Source organism: Heterodontus francisci, chromosome 7 (assembly GCF_036365525.1).
Source record: "Heterodontus francisci isolate sHetFra1 chromosome 7, sHetFra1.hap1, whole genome shotgun sequence".
In the NCBI taxonomy this organism is placed as follows: domain Eukaryota; kingdom Metazoa; phylum Chordata; class Chondrichthyes; order Heterodontiformes; family Heterodontidae; genus Heterodontus; species Heterodontus francisci.
Window position 1 is genome coordinate 17,152,137 of NC_090377.1, and position 27,100 is coordinate 17,179,236.

General features: G+C 43.9%; 1 protein-coding gene across 1 annotated transcript in view; it reads right to left on the minus strand.

Moving 5' to 3' along the window:
• slc15a2 (solute carrier family 15 member 2) overlaps positions 1–12,355 on the minus strand; it is a 134,131-nt gene extending 121,776 nt beyond the window's left edge. The window contains exons 1-3 of the mRNA XM_068034852.1: positions 12,216–12,355; positions 11,940–11,986; positions 648–735 (exon numbers count right to left, since the gene is read on the minus strand). Of these exons, the coding sequence (XP_067890953.1) occupies positions 648–735; positions 11,940–11,986; positions 12,216–12,234 (154 nt within the window). The 5' untranslated portion in view covers positions 12,235–12,355. The remainder of the gene's footprint in view (positions 1–647; positions 736–11,939; positions 11,987–12,215) is intronic.
• Positions 12,356–27,100: the final 14,745 nt, after the last annotated feature.

The following is a 27,100-nucleotide window of genomic DNA, read 5'->3' on the forward strand; positions in this document are numbered from 1 at the left end:
CTCTTGAAGTTGGAGGGGCAATAGGAGCCCCTCTAGCATGGAAGGAGCAGAAGCTGGCCTTTCCAGGTAAGAGGGAGAGAGGGTGGCTTAAGATGAAGGTGTCCTCTCTGCAACGTTTTAACGTTTAAATTAAAAAATTCCCTTAGCAGCCGGGCCTCTGACAATAGGCTTTAATAGGCCTCTAAAAAGCCTTAATTAGCTACCTACCACTTGTGGGCGGATAGCTCTGCCATCACTCCCCCTCCCCCCACTCATCTTGCCTCCAGGAAAATGTCCCCGGAGTGGGATGGTGCCGGGAGACCAGAATGCTGCCTGATGGTGTGAAATTCCGCTCCGTGCTCGCCCCCAATCGGGACTTAAAAATACACCTCCTAGTTTCAGTAAAGGTATCCACGAAGCTTTTGGATTGTCATGAAGACCCAATTGGTTCACTGATGTTCTTTAGGGGAGGAAACCAGCTGTCTTTAGCTACTCAATTGTATCAAACAAATCCTACAAAGCCTGACACAGTACAAGAAGAGTCCCACCACCAACTTCATAGGGCAACCAGAGATGAACAATAAGTGCAGGTCTTTCTTAGCTACGTCTACATCCCGAGAATGAATAAGCAAATTCTTTTAAAAACCTGTAAAGATAAGCAAACGTACCTTTCATGCCATAGTAGGAGAAACGTTCACAGAATTCGTTCACGACAACGAATAGAATGCTCAGTGGGTAATTGGTTCCACATAGCCTCTGTGGGAGGCAAAACAAGGCAATTACATTATGTTAAACAAATATATTGCTAAGTGGAGACAAATGCAACATCGTTAGGTTTCAGCTGTGGCTCAGTCTCTCGCCTCTGAGTCGGAATGTTCAAGACCTACTTCAGTGACTTGCACACAAAATCCAGCTTGCCACTCCCAGTGCAGTACTGAGGGAGTGCTGCACTGTCAGAGGTGCTGTCTTTCAGGTAAGACATTAAGCCAAGGCGCCAACTGCTCCCTCAGGCGGTCGCAAAAGATTCCATGCCACTAGTTTGAAGAAGAGTGAGGGAGTTCTTCCTGGTATCCTGGCCGATATTTAGTCCTCAGCCAACAGAGGAATGGTCATTATCAGACTGCTGCCTTTGGGAGCTTGCTGTGCGTAAATTGACTGCTGTGTTTCTTATATTATTAAATTAGAGATACAGCACTGAAACATGCCCTTCGGCCCACCGAGTCTGTGCTGAACATCAACCACCCATTTATACTAATCCTACACTAATCCCATATTCCTACCAAACATCCCCACCTGTCCCTATATTCCCCTACCACCTACCTATACTAGTGACAATTTATAATGGCCAATTTACCTATCAACCTGCAAGTCTTTTGGCTTGTGGGAGGAAACCGGAGCACCCGGAGAAAACCCACGCAGACACAGGGAGAACTTGCAAACTCCACACAGGCAGTACCCGGAATCGAACCCGGGTCCCTGGAGCTGTGAGGCTGCGGTGCTAACCACTGCGCCACTGTGCACAGATACATTTCAAAAATACTTTATTAACATTTTTTTATTTGTTCATGGGATGTGGGTGTCACTGGCTAAGGGCAGCATTTATTGTCCATCCCTTGAGAAGGTGGTGGTGAGCTGCCTTCTTGAACCGCTGCAGTCCATGTGGGGTAGGTACACCCACAGTGCTGTTAGGAAGGGAGTTCCAGGATTTTGACCCAGCCTCAGTGAAGGAACGGCGATATAGTTCCAAGTCAGGATGGTGTGTGGCTTGGAGGGGAGCCTGCAGGTGGTGGTGTTCCCATGCATCTGCTGCCCTTGTCCTTCTAGGTGATAGAGGTCGCGGGTTTGGAAGGTGCTAAGGAACCTAAGGTGCTTTAGGGCATCCTAGTTTGTGAAAGGTGCTACATAAATGCAAGTTCTTCCTTTCCTTCTTTTAAACAAAAATTATGGGATGTGTGAATTCACTAACACTTGGGGCTGAATTTTCCCGGCACTTTTGAAACTGGTTTGGAGGTTGGGGGCTGTCAAAATAGGGAGAAACAGCGTCGGGACAGCTCCCTGATGCCTTCCCGCCTCCTGGGAATTTCTCAGGGGCAGGCTGGTAACAAAGTCAGCAGCCGGCTCCACAGAGGCAGGCAGCCGATTAGGACAATTAAAGACCTACTTCAGGTCTATTTTCCAAAGATGATGGCAATTTCCTGCCATTTGAGCAGCCCCTGGAGTGGGGAGCCTGTCAGCTCCTTGGAAGCAGTCTCCAGGTGATGGACTGGTGGGAGGGGTTGAGGAGCCATCAGAACCTGAGGCTCCATGCCCCAATGAAAGAGCTGCCAGGACGAAAGGCCGCAGCTGCAGCCAAAACCAATCCTGTGGTCTGCTCCCACACCGATGGCCCAACCAGCTGTGAGCCTCTTCATTCTCAAAACTGCAGAAGGCCTCTGAGAGTGCCTCCATGTTGAAATGCCCTTGCAATTGGCATTCTTCCTCAGCAGCGCCTAACTCTGCCTGTGGCCCTGTTGGCTATCCTGTGCTGCGGGCCCTCTGATTTGGCCTCCCGCCTCGGGAACCCATCCACTGTCCTTAATAAGGCGGCAAGTATGGAGGCTGCCAATTAGGAGACCACCTTCTGGAAGGTTGCACAAGCAGGTGTGCTGAGTTCATGCGCGGGCTCGGGACCCACATATGGTCTCAACATCGAGGTCCCAACACCCGCCGGAAAAATTCAGTCCTTGGCTGCTAGTCCAGAACCATTACCACTGTACTGCTATAACCCAACATGATCCGATGCTCCCCACTGAGATATAGCTCAGCCTCTGAACTACCTCCCCACATCGACCTGAGTTTTACTACTGTGTGGGAATGTGAGATCACTGGATGTGCCCTTCAGTCTAATTCAATATGTGGAGCATGTGCTCCACCCCTTCTATTCCTCAGGTCCCTTCTGCATGGAATGCAAATTGTATGACACTCCATTCTACCTAGTAGCTGATATTAGTTAGTTGTAGCAGTGACAGAGAAAGCAGTAATCTGAGAGAGAACTTGCCAGCAGAAAGAGCACTAACAAAGGGAAACAGCACAGCAAAACAGAGACAGCACCAACAGAGACAGCACGGACCGAGAGTGAAAACAGAGTGAGAAACAGCAATGAGGAAAAGTCCAAGAATATTCTTGCAGATCCATGTGACTGGCCGCTGTAAATTGGAATCAGAGTTTGATACAGCATGGAAGGAAGTCATTTAGCCCTTCCTGCCTGTGCTGGCTCTTTAGTGGTGCTATTCAATTCATTCCGCTCCCCTGCTCCTTCCCCATAGCCCTGTAATGATTTTATCCTTCAGCTCCTGACTACATTACATGGACAAAAGAGCTGAACCGCAGTAGTGAGGTGAGAGTGACTGCCCTTGATTTCAAGGCAGCGTTTGACTGAATACGGCTTCTAGGAGCCCTAGCAAAACTGGAGTCAATGGGAATTAGGAGGAAAGCTGTCCACCGGTTGGAGTCTTATCTAGCAAAAAGGAAGATGGTTGTGGGTTTTGGAGGTCAATCGTCTGAGCTCCAGGACATCACTGCAGGAGTTCCTCAGGGTAGTGTCTAGGCCCAACCATCTTCAGCTGCTTCATTAATGACTTTCCCTCCATCATAAGGTCAGAAGTGGGGATCTTCGCTGATTATTGCACAATGTTCAGCACCATTTGCGACTCCTCAGATACTGAAGCAGCCCGTGTCCAGATACAGCAAGACCTATACAATATCCAGGCTTAGGCTGAGAAGTGGCTAGTAACATTCGCGCCACACAAGTGCCAGGCAATGACCATCTCCAACAAGGGAGAATCTAAACATCTCCCCTTGATGTTCAATGGCATTACCATCGCTGAATCCCCCACTATCAACATCCTGGGGGTTACCATTGACCAGAAACTGAACTGGACAAAGTCACATAAATACTGTAACTACAAGAGCAGGTCAGAGGCTGGGAATTCTGTGCTGAGTAACTCACCTCCTGTTTCCCCAATACCTGTCCACCATCTACAAGGCATGAGTCTCCACTTGTCTGGATGGGTGCAGCTCCACCAAAACTCAAGAAACAACAGTCAAGAAGCTCAACACCATCCAGGATAAAGTGGCCAGCTTGGTTATCACCCTATCCACCACCTTCAACATTCACTCCCTTCACCATCGACGCAGTGTGTACCATCTACAAAATGCACTGCAGAAGCTCACCGAGACTCCTTCAACAGTACCTTCCAAATATATGACCGCTACCACCTATAAGAGCAAAGGCAGCAGGTGGATGGGAACACCACCACCTGCAAGTTCCCCTCCAAGCCACACACCATCCTGACTTGGAACTATATTGCCGTTCCTTCACTGTCACTGGGTCAAAATCCAGGAGCTCCCTTCCTAACAGCACTGTGGGCATACCTACCCCACATGGACTGCAGCAGTTCCAGAAGGCAGCTCAGCAGCACCTTCTCAAGGGCAATTAGGGATGGGCAATAAATGCTGGCCTAGCCAGCGATGCCCACATCCCATGAACTAATAAAAAACATGTTACTACTGAAGCTGCTTCTACCATCCTTTCAGAAAGCGTATCGAGCCTACAACAACTCCCTTCATGAAAAATGTTTCCTCATATCTTCTTCGGTTCTTTTGCCAATCACTTTAAATCCCTGTCCTCTGGTTACCAACCCTTACATGACTGGAAACTGTTTCTCCTTATTTACTCTATTGTAACCATTCATAATTTTGAACACTTCTATCAAATCTCCTGTTGACCTTCTCTGCTCTAAATCCCAGCCTCTCTAGTTTCTCCACAAAACCAAAGTCCCATATCCCTGGTACCAATCTAATAAATCTCCTCTGCACCCTCTCCAAGGCCTTGACATCCTTCCTAAAGTATGGTGCCCAGAAATGAACATAATACTCCAGCTGAGGTCCATCCAGTGATTAATAGAGGTGTTCCAGATTATGAGAGGTTGTGATAGAGTAGCTAGGGAGAATCTGTTTCCACTGGGCAGGAGGTGTCATCAACTAGAGTCATAGAGTTATACAGCACAGAAACAGGCCCTTCGGCCCATCGTGTCTGTGCTGGCCATACAGCACCCAACTATTCTAATCCCATATTCCTACACTTGGCCCGTAGCCTTGTATGCTGCAGCACTTCAAGTGCTCATCTAAATACTTCTTAAATGCTGTGAGGGTTCCTGCCTCCATCACCTCTTCAGGCAGTGGGTTCCAGATTCTAACCACCCTCTGGGTGAAAAAATGCTTCCTCAAATCCCCCCTAAACCTCCTGCCCCTTACCCTAAATCTATGCCCCCTGGTTCTTGACCCCTCCGCTAAAGGAAAAAGTTTCTTCCTATCTAACCTATCAATGCCCTTCATAATCTTGTACACCTCAATCATGTCCTCCCTCAGCCTTCTCTGCTCCAAGGTAAACAACCCTAGCCTTTTCAGTCTCTCTTCATAGCTGAAATTCTCCAGCCCAGGCAACATCCTGGTGAATCTCCTCTGCACCCTCTCCAATGCAATCACATCCTTCCTATAGTGTGGTGACCAGAACTGAACACAATATTCCAGCTGTGGCCTAACTAGCAATTTATACAGCTCCATCATAATCTCCCTGCTCTTATATTCTATGCCTCGGTTAATAAAGGCAAGTATCCCATATGCCTTCCTAACCACCTTATCTACTGCTGCTGCCTTCAGTGATCTATGGATAAGTACACTAAGGTCCTTTTGACTTTCTGTACTTCCTAGGGTCCTACATTCCATTGTGAATTCCCTTACTTTGTTAGTCCTCCTAAAATGCATTACCTCATACTTTTCAGGATTAAATTCCATTTGCCACTGCTCCGCCCATCTTACCAGCCCATCTATATCTCCCTGTAATCTAAGGATTTCCTCCTCACTATTTACAACACCACCAATTTTCGTCTCATCTGCGAACTTACTGATCATACCTCCTATATTCATGTCTAAATCATGAATGTACACTACAAACTGCAACGGTCCCAGCACCGATCCCTGTGGTACACCACTGGTCACAGGCTTCCAATCGCAAAAACAGCCCTTAACCATTACCCTCTGCTTCCTGCCATTGATCCAATTTTGGATCTAATTTGCCAAATTGCTCTGAATCCCATGGGCTCTTACCTTCTTAACCAATCACCCATGCGGGACCTTATCAAAAGTCTTACTGAAATCCATGGATACTACATCTACTGCTTTACCCTCATGGACACATCTAGTCACCTCCTCGAAAAAGTCAATCAAGACACGATCTCCCCCTGACAAAGCCATGCTGACTATCCTTGATTAATCCCTGCCTCTCCAAGTGGAGATTACTCCTTTCCCTCAGAATTTTTCCAATATTTTCCCAAACATTGATGTTAGACTCACTGGCCTGTAATTAGCTGGTTTATTTCTACTACCCTTCTTGAATAATGGTCCCACATTCACTGTCTTCCAGTCCTCTGGTACCTCTCCTGTGGCCGGACAGGATTCGAAATTTTGTGTCAGAGCCACTGCTATCTCCTCCCTTGCCTCACATAACAGCCTGGGATACATCTCATCTGGGACTGGGGATTTATCCACTTTTAAGCCCGCTAAAACAGCTAATATTTCCTCCCTTTCAATGCTAATATGTTCAAGCATATCACAATCCCCCTCCCTGATCTCTCCACCTATAACATCCTTCTCCTTAGTGATCACAGATGAAAGTAATCATTTAAAACCTCACCTATATCCTCACGCTCCACACAAAGATTGCCACGTTGGTCCCTAATGGGCCCTACTCTTTCCCTGGTTATCCTCTCACCCTTAATATACTTATAAAAACTAATAAAACGAAAGTGCACAGATGTATGATAACTGGTAAAGAAATTAGGGGAGATGAGGAGGGCTTTTGTTTCGCAGTGAGTCGTTGTGATCTGGAATCCACTGCTTGAAAGGGTGGTGAAAGAAGAATCAATCGTAGCTTTCAAAAGGGAATTGGATAAATACTTAAAAAAGAAAAACTTGCAGGGCTCTGGCGAAACAGCAATAGGGAATGTACTAATTTGCATAGCTCTTTCCGAGAGCCAGCACAGGCGCAATTGGCCGAATGGCCTCCTTCTGTGCCGTATGATTCCATAATGAAATTGAAAGAGACTTAGGAGTCTTAGTGAACTCTTCCAAGCTCAACATGGCTCACCAAGGCTGAGCAGCAATCAGCAAGACAATGGACTGTTGAACTACATAGAAAAAAATACAGTAGACTCTTGGTCAGAGGAACTTGCGTTCAAACTATCTGGTGTTCTGATCAGAATGCACCTCAAGTACTGTGCCCAGTACTTGTCACTGTTGAGGCATCCAAGTAAATAGTACTGAAGAAAACAAAGGAGAAAGACAGGAAAGACCAAACCTTCAGAAGGATACATTATATACTCCATATCCAAAGGATCATCCTCCGCCATTTCCACCACCTCCAGTGTGATGCCACTACCAGTCGCATCTTCCCCTCCCTTCCCCTGTCAGCATTCCGAAGGGATCGTTCCCTCCGCGACACCCTGGTCCACTCCTCCATTACCCCCACCACCTCGTCCCCGTCCCAGGGCACCTTCCCCTGCAATCGCAGGAGGTGTAATACCTGCCCATTTACCTCCTCTCTCCTCACTATCCCAGGCCCCAAACACTCCTTTCAGGTGAAGCAGCGATTTACTTGTACTTCTTTCAATGTAGTATACTGTATTCGCTGCTCACAGTGTGGTCTCCTCTACATTGGGGAGACCAAGCGCAGACTGGGTGACCGCTTTGCGGAACATCTCCGCTCAGTCCGCAAGCAGGGCCCTGAGCTTCCGGTTGCTTGCCATTTCAACACTCCCCCCTGCTCTCATGCTCACATCTCTGTCCTGGGATTGCTGCAGTGTTCCAGTGAACATCAACGCAAGCTCGAGGAACAGCATCTCATTTACCGATTAGGCACACTACAGCCTGCCAGACTGAACATTGAGTTCAATAATTTCAGAGCATGACAGCCCCCCATTTTACTTTCATTTTTAGTTATTTTTTCTTCCTTTTTTTTAACATTCTTTTTTACATTTTTTACAATCTTTTTTTTGCATTTATTTCATTCTATCTTTGTTTGTTCAGTTTGCTTACCCACTGTTTTTTTTCAGGTTTGCACTTGCTGCTGTTCAATATTCAGTGTATTAACACCTAATCTGTACTAATGCTTTGTCTTTCAACACACCATTAACATATTGTTTGCCTTTGCTCCGTGACCTTTTGGTCAGCTATGTGGCCTGGTCCAATCTACACCTCCTTTGTTATCTCTTGCCCACCCCCACCTCACTTGCTTATAACCTGTGACTTTTCTAATATTTGTCAGTTCCGAAGAAGGGTCACTGTCCCGAAACGTTAACTCTGCTTCTCTTTCCACAGATGCTGCCAGACCTGCTGAGTGATTCCAGCATTTCTTGTTTTTATTTCAGATTTCCAGCATCCGCAGTATTTTGCTTTTATTTTAGATTTGGAGAGAGTGCAGTGTAGATTTAACAGAATAATACCTGGACTCCAAGGGTTAAATTACGAAGGGAGATTATACAAATTAGGATTGTATTCCCTGGCATTTAGAGGATTAAATAAAGTTTTAAAGATTTTAAGGGGAATTAATAGAGACGGGACATAGCCTAAAAATTAGAGTCAGATCTTTCAAGAGTGAAGTTAGGAAACATTTCCACACACAAATGGTGGTAGAAGTTTGGAAATCCCTTCTGCAAATGCCAGGTCAATTGTAAACTTTAAACTGAGATTGATAGATTTTTGCTCTCCAAAGGTATTAAGGGATATGGGCAAAGGCAGGCATATGGAGTTAGGTCGCAGATCGGCCATAATCTCACTGAATGGCAACTGGCTCACGGGAGGATGGAACTGAGAGATGAAGGACAGAGACAGGTGGCTGGGAGGATAGGGCTAAAATGGTGAAGAAGGGTGGAGAAAGGAATTTGAGGAGAAGGGCTGAGGAATGGAGAATATCTGACTCGTGAGCATTACAGGTAATCATCTGTAAGAGTGAGATGGTGAATTGGGAATCATAACATTTAAGGTATGGAATGCATTGAATTTTGAGACATCTGGTGCACAGCTGAGTGTGGGTCTGTAACTACAGCCTGTTGATAGTTCGTTTTTAATCTTACTTATTGGGATTTTAATTTAAGCAATCATTATTGACCAAACACTGCCCTGCACTGCATTGCTTTCCAGAATGCCAGGTGACAAAAGTACAGTGGTTATGGTGCTGGACTAGCAAACAAGTCTTGCTGAATTCACATCCCATCATCTTCACCGCAAGATAAAGAACTTTCATTTACATAGTGCTCTTCATGACCTCGGGATGCCCCAAAGCGGTTTACAGCCAAGTAAGCATTTCTGAAGTGCAGTCACTATTTTAATTGTAGGTACATGGCAGTCAATTTGTGCACAGGAAGATTCCACAAAAGGCAATGAGATAATGTAGAGGCAAACTGTTTTAGTGATGTTGGTTGAGGGATAAATATTGACCAGGACACTCGGGAGAACTCCCATTACTCTGCTTTGAAATAGTTCCATGGGATCTTCTGCATCCACCCAAGAGGGCAGACAGGGCCTTTGTTTATCATCTCATCCTTAGCCTTGGCGCTAGCAGACTTCCTGGAACTCTTTGCCTATGTCTCTTTACCTCTCAGCCTCTCTCCCCACCTTTTAAAATTGTTCTTAAACCCATCTTTACGACCAAGCTTTTGGTTGTCTTTCCTCACTTTCTGACCATGGTTTGGGGTCTGTTCCTGTTAGTTTTTTCCTCTGTGCTTGAGGTGCTATATAAATGTAAACTGGATTGCTTTTTTTTCATGTTTGTGGATGGAAAATTGTGCGCTGATTTATCATAGAATCTTATGGCATTGAAGGAGGCCATTTGGCCCATCGTGTCAGTACTGGCTCTTTGAAAGCACTGGACAATTAGAGCTCTTTCTCCAAAGCACTGCAAATTTTTCTTTTTCAGATTTGCTACACTTCAAAAGTGTTTCATTGGCTGCAAAAAACACTTTGGATGTCCTGAGGTTGTGAAAGTGCTAAATAAATGCAAGTCCCTTTTCTTTCTTTTATATCCAATTTCCATTGAAAGTTATTATTGAATCTGCTTCCACCATCCTTTCACGCTGTACATTCCACATCATAACAACTCGTTGCATAAAATAAATTATCCTTATCTCCCCCTGGTTCTTTTGCTAATTACATGAAAACTACAGTATCAACCCTCCTGCCTTGGAAACAATAAAGTTACATGCGGATTACTTTATACATGAGTCTCTGCTGTAAGTTAATTATTACAAATATTTAAAAACAGTAAAACCATTTGAATAAGTAAAATATTAATTTGAAGTGGTAAAATGATAAGCCAAACAATAAAGCAGAAAATGGTGCAGAATTAAAAGGTTAAATAAAGAATTCAATATAATATAGTATTACAACATGGGATTACATAAGAACATATGAGCTAGCAGCAGGAGTAGGTTATTTGGCCCCTTGAGCCATATGATCGTATGATCATTGTTGATCTGTTTAGGGACGCAATTTGGTGCCATCTTAATCTAATGAGATTAACATCAAAATACAAGGTGACAAGGGTGGTTAACAAAGCATGGAAACAGTCAGAGGCTGGCTTTGGCCAGAGTAATCTTACTGCTGTGAAAATTTATGCCTTTTTTTCACTGTATATTAATTGTGTTTAATTGTATGCAGGTGGTGGGCATTAACTGGGGATTCACTTGAGCTCCCTTAAAAATAAACAGACTAAAACTGTGGTTGTTGGGTTAGGAGGTGTATACTTATAGTGTGTAACTTTGTAGATAAATATAAAAGCGTGTAAAGATTGGCTCCAGTTCTATCCTTCACCAACTGGCTTTCTGGATCAGAACACCTTTAATGTAGAAAAATGTACAAAGGTGCTTCACAGAGGGCGTTAGAGGGAAAAAATTAAGAAGGGCAGAAACTGAATTGGAGCAATTTGAACAGGGAATTTTAAGAGAGGTGAGCACAGAATAGGAGGGGGACAGCGCGCTGGAGGGACTTAGGGTGGACAAGCTGGTCACACTGCTGGAGAGGGTGGGTGGGATGAGGATGCTTTTTTGAGGGGACTTGCTGACGATCTAGTCTATCGTGAACACAAAACTGGAATCTGGCATATGCGCCACCCATGGTTTCTGACTATTTATGTTACACACACAGACACACATGCTCGCACAGACAGATAAACAGACACACATGCTCACACTCACACAGACACACATGTTCACACTCACAGATAAACAGACACACATGCTCACACTGACACAGATAAGCACATAAATGGACACGGACCCACACATGTACAAACATCGACGCATACACTGACATTTCTCCGTACACACACAAGCACACATTCTCACAAGCACACCCACATATGGGAACACATGCTCACGTACACACACACGCACACACTCCCATATGCACATCGACACCCATGCAGACAATATGCACACCATTACACACACACACACACCATACCCACAGATACACATTTGCAAACAGACACATGCAGACATGCACACACTGGAGTGTGCAGACAAATACGTACAGACTTACATAGACAGACACAAATTATAGGTAAGTGTTCAGAAAACCTAAAACAGTAACACATTCCTCTCACATTCTACGTTACACTATATTAGCATAAACACAAATGTGATAAAATAAGCTCCAGAAAGTTATAATAATATATTTCAAAGCCCAACAGAGAGATACTTTCGTATAAATTCCCCAGAGCGACAGCTAAAGTGCAAGAACAGCCGTTCATTTCCAACACTGACAGCCCTCTCTGCTTCAGTTCAAGTTTAAATCTTTGGGGGTTTTTTTTTTAACCAGCCTTCGATATTAACTTTCTGTCGCTTTCCATCAATGCAAATACTAACCCGTGTTTGCTTCTTGCGGGGGGAGAGGTCCTTTTGCGCCTCGCTATCTGCGGGGGAGAATAAGCAGTGAGGGGAGAGAGAGAGAAAAAAAGAGGCAAATTTAACAATGAAATAAATCTGGTCCATAAATTCCATTCAAAAATATTCGCGGCACAAGCTGCAGAAACATGTTAATTGGCACAATGCAGCGATCACTGTTAAGACTTTTAAATAAGCCCATTGACAAATATCATGAGCAAGAAATTAGTCTTGTAAAATATTGAACTAGCCACATACCTATTCTGTTCTTTACCATTTTGGGACACAATTTAACAAAGTTTGCAATGAGAAGTTGCAGCCTTGCTCCCCTTCTCTCTCTGCAGTAAACCAATTGACAGCTCTGCGCTTTTTGTTGTTATTGTTGTTTCTTTGTTAATGTTTCACTTCTCGATTAACAATCGACAGAATCAGGGAGGAATGACGAATGGATCTGGTGGCATGACTGACAACTAAAACCGAGCTGCGGAATGTCTGCAGAAACCTTTGACACATACACACCCCTCCCAAAATTGAAGAGGGGGAGGGGAGGAAAGTTTATCTGTGCTTTTAATCTTTTTTTTCTGCAAGCTCGGACTAACTTAAGAACAGTTTTTTCGAGTCAGTCTGGACTTCATTCCTCCTGTGATACTGCCCCTATTTACGAAGTTGCACGAGTATCATATGCCGGCTTCTAAATGCAAAGTGGACCCTTTTGATGTGTGGAAAATTGGTTGCTAGTCAGCTGAGAAGCGTTTTTGGACCGTTATTTTCACCCAGGAGATTTATTTCTTCGGCTGAATTCCATGCTCAGCGCATTCCAATTTCGGATTGAACTGTGTCATGGTTGTGGCACCGGATTAACGTTGGAGTCGTGAGCTGCCCAAAGTACACAATTAATTTGAAATGCAGTTGCTGTCTTTATGCAGGCAAATTCAGCAGGACTCCACAAATGGCAATGAGCAGTGAATAGGAACATACGAATTAGGAGCAGGAGTCGGCCACTCGCCCCCTCCCCCCCCCACAACCCCCCAGCCTGCTCCGTCATTCAATAAATTCATGGCTAAACTGATTACTCCACATTTCCACCTACCCCTGATAACCTTCCACCCCCTTGCTTATCAAGAATCTATCTACCTTTGCCTTAAAAATATTCAACGGCTCTGCTTCTACCGCCTTTTGAGGAAGAGAATTCCAAAGACGACCATCAGAGAAATAATTTCTCCTCATCTCTGTCTACAATGGGCGACCCCTTATTTTTAAACAGTGACCCCTCGTTCTAGATTCTCCCACAAGGGGAAACATCCTTTCCACATCCACGCTTTCAAGACCCCTCAGGATCTTATATGTTTCAATCAAGTTGCCTCTTACTCTTCTAAATTCCAGCAGATACAAGCCCAGCCTGTCCAATCTTTCCTCGTAAGACAGCCCACCCATTCCAGGTATTAGTTTAGTAAACCTTCTCTGTACTGCCTCCAATGCATTTACATCCTTCCTTAAGTAAGGACTATGCTCTTGTTGGTGATGGTTGAGGGAGGACTGGGTTGCCCTGCTCACAGAGTGCTGTCGTGGTATCATTAATGTTCACCTGCGCCCTCAGCCAGATGGGACCTTGTCAGATCATTTGATCTGACAGACCTTAGAAAATGCAGCAACTCTCAGAAGCGTCATTGTGTCAAAAAAAAAAGTGTTTCCATGCTCCACGGTCTTGTCCGTCCCGATCCCTAACCCCCTCCAACCCTATCACCCTCCAGGAATTCTGTGTTCTTCCAATTCTGGTTTCTTATGCATCGTTGATTTCCTTTGCTCCAAAGTTGGCGGCCGTGCCTTCAACTCTGGAATACCCTCCCAATACCTCTCTGCCTCTCTACCACTCCCTCCTCCTTCAAGGCACTACTTAAAACCTACCTCTTTGACTGAGCATTTGGTCGCCTGTCCTAATGTCTTCTCTGGGTCTAATCTTTTTCACTGATTATGCATTTGTGAAGCCCCTTGGAATGTTTTACTACTTTAAAGGTGCTATGTTAATGCAAGTAGTTGTTATACTATTGACTGTCTCTTTAAATCCAGTCATAATATATAATAATATCTCCAATAAGGTGGATAAAAACTTCTGCAGGAGTTCTTCCAATCTCCTGCTGCAACTGTGTAGAAATGGCTGAGTGACTGTTCACGCCTTCACACCAGGGTCGATGTCAAAATTTCAGTGGGGGAGCGAAAAGCATGGAAATTCAAGAGGAAGAACTTGCATTTATATAGCACCAAGTAAACCAAAATTGTCCTCATGCATGTTACAGGTTTCGTCACCTAAAGCTGGGTTTGTTCTCCTGAGCACAAAGGAGATTGAGGGGAGATTTTTTTTAATATTCCTTCATGGGGTGTGGGCGTCACTGGCAAGGCCAGCATTTATTGCCCCATCCCTAATTACCCTTGAACTGAGTGGCTTGCTAAGCCATTTCAGAGGGCATTTCAGAGTCGACGACATTGCTGTGGATCTGGTGTCACATGTAGGCCAGACCAGGTAAGGACAGCAGATTTCCTTCCCTAAAGGACATTAGTGAGCCAGATGGGTTTGTACAACAATCGACAATGGTTTCACGGTCACCATTAAACTAGTTTTTTAATTCCAGATTTATGAATTAAATTCAAATTTCACCAACTGCCTTGGCGGGATTCAAACCCATGTCCCCGGAGCATTAGCCTGGGCCTCTGGACTACTAATCCACCACCTCCCCAAATAGAGGTGTACAAGATTATGACAGGCTTAAATAAGTTAGACAAGAAAAAACTGTTCCCATTAACAAATAGTACAAGAACTAGGGGACACAGATTGAAAGGTTTGGGAAAAAGATGCAGCGGGTGGTAATGACCTGGAACTCTCTGCCCACAAGGGTGGTGGAAGTGGAGATGATCAATGACTTCAAGAGGAAGTTGGATGGCCACCTGAGAGAAATAGACTTGCAGGACCACGGGGATTGAGCTGGCGAGTGGGACTGACTGGATTGTTCTGTGGAGAGCTGGCATGGACTCGATTGGCCAAATGGCCTCCTTCTGTGCTGTAAATGCCTCGATGACTCTGTGGCCAGAGGGAGATCTAATTCACAGTTATACAGTACTATCTGATGGCCCAGTTTGTATCTGGCTGATGGTTTTTTTTTAAAGTCTGAATGGTAAAGATCTGTTAAAACAAAAGAATATATTTCAATTTCCAAGAGGAAGAACTTGCATTTATATGGCACCTGTCACATCCACACGATGTCCCAATGGACTTCACAGCAAATTGACTGGTTTTGAAATGTAGTCACCACTAATGTCTCTGCCACTGAATAACTGTTGACAAGGAAACCAGGGAAAGCTCACCTGCTCTTCTTTGAATAATGCCATGGGATCTTTTATGTCCACCTGAGAGGGCAGATGGAGCCTCAGTTTAACACCTGATCCAAAAGACGGAACTCTGACAGTGCAGCACTCTGTCAGCAGTGTACTGGAGTGTCAGGCGAAGTCTCTAGAATGGAGTTTGAATCCATGACCTTCTGACTCAAAGGAGAGAGAGAGACCACTGTCCACTAATCCACAACTGACACCATTGTATCATTATTGGTGCACGATTTCACAGTTCATATTCGACTACCTCAATGGCCATTTATTTTTGTGTGGGATTTGCACAGTTCTACAAAGAGAGGGGGGAATGACATCATTGTGAATCTGAGTCCTACCCCCATCTGTTTTCCACACACAAATACACCTAGAGCCAGGGTCTCTGATAGAAATCAGGGGGAAAAATCTTGGATGATTACCTCCTCCCAAACTGTAAGCACTCCACCTCAGCTAAGATCATCTAACTCAGCACAGACTGGCATCCAAATCATTCCAGGCTGTCAGACTCACAGGATAAGATCTCCAATGTCCCTTAGATTCTAACTTTGCACATGTTTGCCAAGGCACTTGAGTTTAATGTCAACCTTAGGGAGGGTTTAGTACCTTTACTTCTGTCCTGGGGATTCTGACAGACAGCAATCTATTTTATAGGTAATTTTACAGCAACCATCAGAGCAAGGTGACCTCCACAAACAGTGCCCAGCACTGCTATTGGTTTGTCATGGGTTCGGAATGCTGAGAACACAATGTGCTTCTTCATTTGGTGGAATAGGAGATCTATGGATGGACAACTGGAGGAGGAGATTAGTGGAGATGTTTTGTTAATGTCATGGCAGAATAGGCGGAATGCCCCCGCTCTTCTTCCTAACAGTGCCGTGTGTCTTTTATGTCCACCTGAGAGGGCAAATGGGGCCTCAGTTTGACATCCCAATGGTAAAATGGCACCTTTGACAGTGCAGCACTCCCTCAGTACTGGCACTGGAGTGTCGGCTTTGATTTTTGTACTTAATTCCAAGAGTGGTGATTTAAACCCACAACCTTTTGTCTTAGAAGCAAGAAGTCTACTAACTGACACTGAGAACCAGCTTAAAAGAGGAGAGAGAGGTAAAGAGGCATTGTAAGTCTCAATTATGTATGCTGATATTGTCTAACTCCTTGTTTTAAAGTATTGCAATAAGAGTGGATTAATTTCTCAGTGTCCCCATTAAAAAGAAAGAAGGTTAGATACTGAAAAATCTTTTTTTTAAAAATTCATTCACAGGATGCGGGCATCGCTGACAAGACCAGCATTTATTGCCCATCCTTAATTATATTTGAGAAGGTGATGATGAGCCATTTTCTTGAATATGACTGAATGACTTGCTGGCCCATTTCAGAACGCAGTTCAGAGTCAACCACATTGCAGTTACAACCAAAATATTAGCCCATTTTAAATAGATCATGCCAAGACCGATGAGCCATATTTGAGGATCAAGCCTTGAGCTGAATGATCATTTACTGGCCATCTGTTCAGTGCTTGTTACCAGGGTTATTTCAAAGACTATATCGTATCACATAGGTGTTTTCTTTCAAATAATAGGAATGGTTTGGACACATAACTTGAACTGCCCAGCATATAAGCAAAGCAAACTCCCTTAGGAACAGCTCCAAGTGCACTATGTACAATTAGTGCTGACAGCGCATTGTTGAAAGTGCCTATATTTACATTAGCCTACTGCAGGTGGACAGATCTTTTAAATACATTCTTGAGGTATGGGCAATGTTGGTGAGGCAGTGTTTATATCAATGGGCCTTAACAGCCAACTGCATGGTGTGGGACTGCAATGATATTATGTCAGGCCAGTATTGGTGGCAGGTCCCAATAGTGAACCAGTTGTTTTTTAAAAGGTGTTGTTGGATCTTTTACATCTACCTGAGAGGCAGATGGGGCCTCAGTTTGATATCTCAATGATAAGATGACACCTCTGACAGTGAGGAATTCCCTCAGTGCTTTACTGGAGTGTCAGCCTAGATTTTGTGCTCAAGTCCCTGGAGTGGGAATTGAACCCACTTTTTAGTGACAAAATGGCATCTTTAATTGATAACTTCCCTGATGCCAGCTGTTACGACCAGGTGAGAAAGATATCTAGTGTTCCCTCTCAGCCTTCACCTGGTCTTACTGTAATAGGGTTTTATTTTTAAACACACTGTGTTTTGAGCTCCCCCTTTGGTGAATCCTTGTTCACCGCTTTCCAATTATAAGGCAAAGAAATGAGCACATACAGGCCTACTTAGGTTTAAAGAAGAAAAGTGAAATTTATTAAAACTTAAACTCTAATTCGGTTAACACCTACGGATACACGACATGCCCACACTAACATGCATATGCGAAACACACATGCAGATAGGGACAGAAAAGAGCAGAAGAAAAAAAAAGTGAAAATGTTTGAGGCAATATCTGAAGAGTTGTTATGGTTATTCAAGCTCACTGCAGAGTCCTTGCTTGTAGGTAATTCTTGCTTTTCGTTGGGACCCAGTATTCTCATTAAACCTTGTTCACTGTAGGAGACTTTTCTCTCTTGGGGTTCAGATGTCTTCAATGGATTCTGAAGCTGGTGAGAAAGAGATGGGAGCAGACAGGAGGAGAGGAGGTCTGCTTCAGTCCAGGAGCCAAGAGCTTTCTGTCTTCAAACAGTTTCTCCAATTTAAAACTCTCAGTTCAAAACTCTGCTACATCCAGTTAGTCATGTGACTAAACTGGTCTGACCACGTCTGTTCTGTGTATTGGGAGCAGGGACTGGTCCTCTCTTCCAAGCAGTGTCTGCTACAATGCAAAAAAGTGTCCTTCTGGCCAGGCCTGGCAATTCCTTGAAAAGGTCAGCAAATGAAACTCGACCAAGCCCGAATGCCGGACCCAGAAGTGTGACCCGACCTGACCCGAACCTGACAAGTCGTCTGGTCCTGTTGGGGTCGGGTTGGGTCGGGTAGCTGGTCTTTACATCTGTACATGACAAATTTCTCAAATTTTCTTTCAAAACTTCTTGTGGTGAGATTTATGCTCATGACCTCTAAGTTACTAGTTCAGTCACCATAATCACTAGACAACCAGACCATTCCTTGTATAAGCATGGAGGGTGAGCAGCAGTCATTAAGGTGAAGGATATTGTTTCTGATTAATGGAAGAATATCATTTTAGGGATTCAAGACAAACAACAAGCATTAATATATCAGAGGCAGCTGCAGATTTAAGTGTTCTCTCGTTTGCACCATTATTGCGTATTAAACCTAATTTCAACTGTAGAATACCTCTACCACACCAATGCGAGGGACACAGAGTCACAGAACTATTACAGCACAGAAGGAGGCCATTCGGCCCATCATGTCTGCACCGGCTCTCCAAATGAGCAATTCACCTTGTGTCATTTCCCCGCCTTCTCCCCATAACCCTGCATATTCTTCCTTTTCAGATAACACTCCAATTCCCTTTTGAATGCCTTGTGTCAGGTAAACCCTATATGCCAGATAGGAAATATTAATTTCATCGGTTGGAAACTCTCATTAGACTTTTAATGGAAAAATCCTACAAGTTAATTTAAAACAAAAACTGACAGCCAAGGTTGCCACTGCAATCTACATTTGAAATACCGGGAGATTGAACTGGAGACGAGAAGTCTAACAAACTGCTTGCACAGCTCTGAAGAAACTGTAAGACAGCAGACAGGCAGTAACTGAAAAGACAGCAACGAAGCAGGCTCTCTCTCTCTCTCTCCCCCCACAATGTATCAAGAGAAGATTCGGCTACGTAAGGGAACCGTCCCCCCACAAGCCTACAGACCACTACATCCAGCAACCAGAGGATGAGAATCAACCTCTTCTTCTGCCTTCAGGAGCCCTGAGCAAAGGAAGCCAACCACCGTGCACATGGCCCAGCAAGGACTTCAAGATTACAATTTCAGCTGAGGATTATTGGGCTCACATACTGTATTTAAATTTCATTTATTCTGGACTTTAATCCAACCGCCAAATCTGTTTCCCTCTGTAATCTATTTGTGTGTGACTCTCATGTGAATGTGTGCATGAATGTGTAGCGTATTTTTAGCATTTTAAATTGAGTTAGAGTGTTAAGTGGAATACACTAACCTCTTTCCTGCTTAATCTCGAGAAAACCTATCTGATTGGTTGTTTTGCAATCACGTTAGAAGAACAGGAGCAACCGCTCACTGAGGTGGTGAGCTCAACCACTGTGTTAAAAAAAAAGGATTAACCTTGTTGCGGTCAACAAGAGAAGAGGCAAAAGGGGGGGGCGGCCTCCTTACCTGGTCATAACACTTGATTGAACCTGCCTGCACCACACTCTCAGGCAGTGCATTCCAGACCTTAACCATTCACTGCGTGAATACATATTTCCTCATGACGCATGTGTTTGCTCAGTGTGTTTGCTTTTTACAATGGATTGAGTGAGATTGCCAGCACAGGCTTGAAATGGCTGTCCTGGCACAAGTCTGGTTTTTAATGCTGCACCTGACAATGAGAACGGCCCCAAGTGCAGAAGTGCACTAGCTGTCCTAACTAACTGTGTCCGACGCACTGGAGTTGCCTATGTGCATTTGTCCTAGTGCATGCTAGCTGAAGTGCCCACCCGTCCTCCCAACCTTTGACCTTTCACTTTCAACTGCCAGCCGTCCTGCTGTCAGGTGAGACACGGGCAACAGACAGCTGACAATCACCCCCTTCCCTGTCGAAGTGGTTGGATAGAAAGCAGTAATGTTTCGGTCACATCTGTTAGTCTTTCTTTAAGGCCATTATACAGGAGTTTACACTTTGCCTCTGCTGTTTCAGGAGTGTGGCACTTAACCTACCTCCTGTTGCTTCCCACTGTGTATTCCCCACCTGGAACTGTTCTCTTTTCCTCCAAGAGGGAGCTGGACCTGTTCTTGACTGGGCACAGATCACATTATAGAGAAGGTAAGCATCTAACCATATTTATGGATCATACTTGGCGCATGTAATCTCTTGGACTGGCTTTGATCATCTGGGGGTGAGGGCGTTGGAGAAGAATTATCTGGAGTATTTTTTCCCTTATTGGCCCTGGGGCGTTTACTCTGGGGTTTTATTTTGCCTCTCCCAAGAGACTATGTGGCTGCGAGGGTGGTGGGGAGAGGTGGTGGGAAGGAGGAGGCATTTAGTCATGATTGTCCGGCCATCACGCTGTGAGGCTGGCTTGATGGACTAGCTAGTTTGTTCCTACCTGTCAATTTTGGATGTTCCATTGCTAATTGGGCTGGTGCCAGGCTACTCCTGGGCAGAGCTGCATGGAGCTGCAAGGCCTTGGCTTTGTAAATACCTGAATTGAATCCAAAAACAAGGAATTTATGCTGAACGTTTTCAAAACACTGGTTTGACCTCAGCTGGATTATTGTGTACAGTTCTGGGCACCGCACTTTAGGAAGATTGTCAAGGCCTTGAAGAGGAGGTTTACCAGGATGATACCAGAGATGAGAGTCTTCAGTTTTATGGAGAAGGTTGATGAGAGACATAATAGAGGTATTCAGAAATGATGAAAACTTTTGACAGAGCAAGTAGGGAGAAACTGTTTATTAATAATTGGCAAAACAATTAAGGGAGAAATGAAGAGAAAGTTTTTCACACAGAATTTTATTAAGTTCGGGACCACACTACCTGAAAGGATGATGGAATCAGATTCCACAGGAACTTTCGAAAGGCAGCCAGATATTTATTTGAAGGGGACTAATTTACAGGATTATGGGGAAAAAGTTAGGCTGTAAAGCTAAATCAAACATCTCTTCAAAGAGCCAACATAATTATGATGGGCCGAACATGGTTAGCAAATCTGTTGCAACAGAATGTTGTTACGACCAGGTGAGAAAGGTGTCTAGGGGTCTCTTTCAGCCTTCACCTGGTCTTATTATAACAGGATTTAATTTTTAAACACACCGTGTTTTTCACTCCCCCTTGGTGAATCCTTGTTCACCGCTTTCCAATTATAAGGCAAAGAAAGGAGCACAAACAGGCCTTCTTAGGTTTAAAGAAGAAACGTGAAATTTATTAAAACTTAAACTTAAACTCTAATTCGGTTAACGCCTACGGATACATGCCGTGCTCCACGCTAGCATGCATACGCGATACGCACATACAAATAGAGACAGAAAAGAGCAGAAGAAAAATAAAGTTGAGAGGTTTGAGGCAATATCAGAAGAGTTTCTTGTTACTGTGCTTCGAGCTCTCTGCAGTCCTTTTGTGGGTGGTCTTGCTTTTCGTTGGAGCCCAGTATTCTTCCTAAACCTTGTTCACTGTAGGAGACTTTTCACTCTTGGGGTTCGTGTGTCTTGAATGGTTTCCGAAGCTGGTGAGAGTGAGATGAGAGCAGACAGGAGAGAGGTATTTTCAGTGCAGGAGCAAACAGCTTTCTGAGTTTTAAAACTCTGTGGCAAGTTCAAATTCAAAAAAACTCCAACAGCCAGTTAGTCATGTGACTAAACTGGTCTGACCACATCTTCTGTGTATTGGGGAAGCAGGGACTGGTTCCTTTGTTGCAACACTGGCTGCTAGTATACAAAAAAAGGTCTTTCCGGCGAGGGGGCTGGCAATTCCTTGTGATAGGCCCTCTTTTCTTCCCTACAACAATTTTAAGTTTTAATATTCATGTGACAAAATATGTGCCTCATTCTTGGCAGGTGGGGGCCTGCATGACAATATGTTTATGATTCCTTTGTGGAAATCTTGGTGAATGTGTCTACAAAGTCACAGCAATGGTCAGAGAAACCCTTTCCTTAATGTACATTATTGCAGCCATTCCTTCAGGGTTTGGATCATAATTTAGTTCAGAAGGGAGCCTTTAGAATACACTCTTTCTTTCATTGTATATCTCCGAGCTGGGAAAAGGAATATCAGCGGCTGTCATCTGAAATTTCTTCCCAAGACCCATCCTGTTTTGGAATCATCCTCCCCACTTTCAAAAGTATCTTATAAACTTTCTCTTTCACCCTGCTTTTGGCTCCCTGCCCCCACACCCTCACCTCAACATTTCCCCTCTCCTCGGCTCTCCCACTCAGCGCCATTTTGTTTTGGCGACCACATGAATTTCTCGAATCCTTACTCTGTATGTTGTAGCCTCTGTTTCTATAATGGAGAGAATCTAGGAGTATCCAAATAGAGCGTCCATAAATACTAAATAGTTAATAATAAATCCAATCATTAACTAAGGAGAATTGTTTTTACTCAGGTAGTAGTTAGAATGTTGTTACGAACAGGTGAGAATGGTATCTAGGGGTCTTTCTCAGCCTTCACCTAGTCTTATTGTAACAGGGTTTAATTTTAAACACACCGTGTTTTGAGCTTCCCCTTTGTTCACCACTTTCCAATTATAAGGCAAAGAAATTAGCATAAACAGGCCTTCTTAGGTTGAAAGAAGAAAAGGGAAATTTATTAAAACTTAAAATTAAACTCTAATTTGGTTAACGTCTACGGATACATGCCGTGCTCCACGCTAGCATGCATACGCGATACGCACATGCAAATAGAGACAGAAAAGAGCAGAAGAAAAATAAAGTTGAGAGGTTTGAGGCAATATCAGAAGAGTTTCTTGTTACTGTGCTTCGAGCTCTCTGCAGTCCTTTTGTAGGTAGTTCTTGCTTTTCGTTGGGGCCCAGTATTCTTCCCAAACCTTGTTCACTGCAGGAGACTTTTCTTTCTTGGGGTTCGTGTGTCTTCAATGGCAATTCCTTGTGATAGGCCCTCTTTTCTTCCCAGCAACAATTTAAAGTTTTATTGTTCATGTGGCAAAATATGTGTCGCATTCTTGGCAGGTGGAGGCCTGCATGACAATGTGGAACTCGCTCTCACAGGGAGTGGTTGAAGCAAGTAGCTTAGATGCTTTCAAAAGAAACCTAGACAAGTACTTGAGAGAAAAGGGACTATAAAGATATGCTGAAAGGCTGAGATGCGGTAGATGGAATGGGAGGAGTCTCGTGTGGAGTATTAACACCAGCACAGACTAGTTAGGCTGAATGGCCTGTTTGTGTGCTGTATACTCCATGTAATTTATGTAATGTGTTGATATTGGTCACAAGCCCTGGCAGCTAATCATTAGCAAACATGATACAGAGTATGTGGAGGGAGAGTGCACACGCATCGAGTGTACCTAAAGACAAAATTACATGTCTCCAATTCCAGGCTCGTTGGGACAATTTAATGAGTACTGGTACAGTTGGCTTCCTCCACCAGAGGAAATAGTTTCTCTGCATCTACCCTACTGGATATCTGTTAGATCACTCCCAAACCTTCTAAAAACCTGCCCTCATAATTTAACCCTTTAAGCCCAAGTATCATTCTGTGCTGCGCCTCTTCAATCCCAGTATATATTTCCTGAGATTTAGTGCCCAATACTCAATGTAATACTCCAATTGGAGTCTTACCAAGGCTCTGTACAATTGAAGAATCACTTCCCCTCCTTTGTATTACAGCCTTCTTGAGATTAGGGCCAACATTCCATTCACCTCCCTCATTACTTTTTAGACCTGTGCTTTCAGTACATAAACATCTATATCCCTTTGTTCCTCTGTAGTTCATAATCTGTTGCCATTAACTGATCTTTCTTAGATTAAATTGGATCACTCCATTAAACTCAACATTTATCACGAAAAGATGAGGTCCTAGTACAGATCACTGGGGAACAGCTCTTGTCACATCCTCCTAATCAGAAAATAAACCCCCTTATCCCAACTTAGACATGACATTTCCTTCACAAATTCAAGCTGACTCCCATTGGTCAGCTCATACTTGTTTAGTCACTGTGGGCTTCATTTTCAGATTGGGGTTGGGAACCCGAAGCCCAGATAATTTCCGGGTCCTGACACTGGGCTGCATCTGCGTCGTTTACTTGACACTATCTTTAAACATAAACGCCCTAATTGGGCCAGAGGCAAGCTTGGCGCCTAATTAGTTGCACCGAGCCCTACCAGGAGGCAGGAGCTGCTTTCAGAGCACGATTATCAATGGCAGATGGCAGCCATGGGGGGGAATACCACTGCCTTGTAGAAAAGTTCAGGCAGCAACCTGACCGCCAAATGAGAGGGAAAGCGTACCATCTGGCACAAGATCGCCCAGGCCCCCAGATTTTTCACCTCATTAAAAAAAACTTTAACCACTCCTCGCATTGAACCTGAAAGCTGTGCACTAACGTACATCATACTGTTTGGGTTTGCTGATATGCATTCTTGCCCTCCCTGCCCTATTAACAAGCTTGTCAGGGAGCTTAACAGGCCATTAATTGGAGGCAAGAAGATTCCTGACTCCCTCCTGCACCGTCCTGACTTTGAAAATTGGAGTTCATCCCAGAGGGATCGGGATCCAGAGATTCCTTCCAGGGATGCCATCTTCAATCCATGCCCGTTTCCAGGCTTGTCCCCAAAGCGCTTTGAATATCTGGCACTCTGTCTCTTTTGATAGATTCCAGTAACCTCCCCACAACTAATGTTCAAATAAAGGGCCCCTCGTTACCTGGTTTCTCTCTCTCAATAATGAGAGTGACGTTGCAATTTTCTAATCCAAAGGCATAATTCCAGAGGCTTTGGAAATTATGACCAATGTATATGCAATTTTTTCACCTATTTCTTTTCAGCCCCTGGTGTGGAAATCATCAAATCTTGGAGTTTTGTCCATCTTAAGTCTCATTGTTTTCTCCATTAGTACTTTTTTTAACTTAAATTGAATCAATTAAATTCCTTCGCTTGACTTATTTTTAGGTTCCTGTATTTTATTTTATTTAGAGATACAGCACTGAAACAGGCCCTTCGGCCCACCGAGTCTCTATTGCTGGTAGTTAATCCTCTTCCTCTACTGTAAAATCAGATGCAGAGCATTCATTTAACAAGTCTGCATTTCTTGTATTATCCATTATAGTTTAATCTGCATCTATCTTTAATGGGTCCACTTTCCCTTTTACCCACACTGTTTCCCTTAACATACTTATAAAAACTTTTGCTCGTAGTTTTGCTATCCCTTGCAAGTTTCTTTTCAAATTCCCTCTTATTACATTTGGTGTAATCCTTCTTGGTATTTATAACTCTTGATTTCCACTTTTCCTTGCATTTGTGTGAGCCTTTTCGTTTAGTTTGCTGCTGTTTATTACCTCATTTGTTGACCATCATTGGCTAACTACACAAGTGGAGCCTTTGCCTCTTAACCTGTCCTGAATTGTGCCCGATATTACTTTATGGTAACAAAGGTGGGGATTCATTACAATGATCAGCAATGACTGTAGTGACATAAATCGTTTCCGCGTCCAATTTTAACTGAGGCATACTCATCCTGGTAGTGCACTTGTAAAAGATACGAAAGTATAGAGTTCAGATTGAGCAACCCAATTTAGTTGGATCATCCTGCATTTATTGAGATGTGTCGCGCAGAAAAACACAGTCATTCTACCATTTATGACAGGGAAATGAGAAAGCGACAATAGATTTAACTTATATTGGCTGTAAAGGTGGCTATGCAGCTTTAAAATGTAACTAATCGTTTTCAATAAATGACTTCCAGCAGACGATGCAGTTTTTAATAGTCATATATAATACAAAGTTTTTTTTATTGGTTCTTATTGTACTTTACACCACACTGAATTCACTGTAGGTAATGTACCTAATTTCATGAGCCAGGTTGATTTGTATAAAAGTACATTATGATACTTGTGCAAACATCTAGATGAAGATTACATTTTACAAAATGTGCCGAGAACACAAAAGCACATCAGATACCAAGCACCAATCGCTCAACTCAACCCAGCAATAAAAATAGCCTCAAGCATGAAAGTATTCTGAAGGAAACCATCAGAATATTTTAGGGGGAATATTTTTTTTAATTTATGCCTTCACCCTTTCCCTCTTCCCCTTTCCACCCTCACCTCAGCCATTTCTGTTCCAACAGAACCAATGATGTAGAGATCTTGACTTTGCCTGATAATGTAAAATGCATTTGTTTCACATCTCTCCTCATTTTTATTTCCATTTCAGCTAAAACCATGTTCAATAATTTCAGAATTTAACCACCACTCCCACTTTCTTGGACAGAAGGTGCTGGTAATGTTTCTGCTGTTGCCATTTACACCTTCTCTAGTCATATATTTTAATCTTTATCTGTCCCATTACCACTCTTCCCCTTTAGCCTTGTACCATCATTCCTTTTATCATTTTTAAAAATTCATTCATGGGATGTGGGCATCGCTGGCCAGGCCAGCATTTATTGCCCATCCCTAATTGCCCTTGAGAAGGTGGTGGTGAGCTGCCTTCTTGAACCGCTGCAGTCCATGTGGGGTAAGTACACCCACAGTGCTGTTAGGAAGGGAGTTCCAGGATTTTGACCCAGCGACAGTGAAGGAACGGCGATATAGTTCCAAGTCAGGATGGTGGTTGTGTGACTTGGAGGGGAACTTGCAGGTGGTGGTGTTCCCATGCAATTACTGCCCTTGTCCTTCGAGTTGGTAGAGGTCGCGGGTTTGGAAGGTGCTGTCTAAGGAGCCTTGGTGCATTGCTGCAGTGCATCTTGTAGATGGTACACACTGCTGCCACTGCGCGTCAGTGGTGGAGGGAGTGAATGTTTGCAGATGGGGTGCCAATCAAGTGGGCTGCTTTGTCCTGGATGGTGTTGAGCTTCTTGAGTGTTGTTGGAGCTGCACCCATCCAAGCAAGTGGAGAGTATTCCATCACACTCCTGACTTGTGCCTTGTAGATGGTGGACAAACTCTGGGGAGTCAGGAGGTGAGTTACTCACCTCAG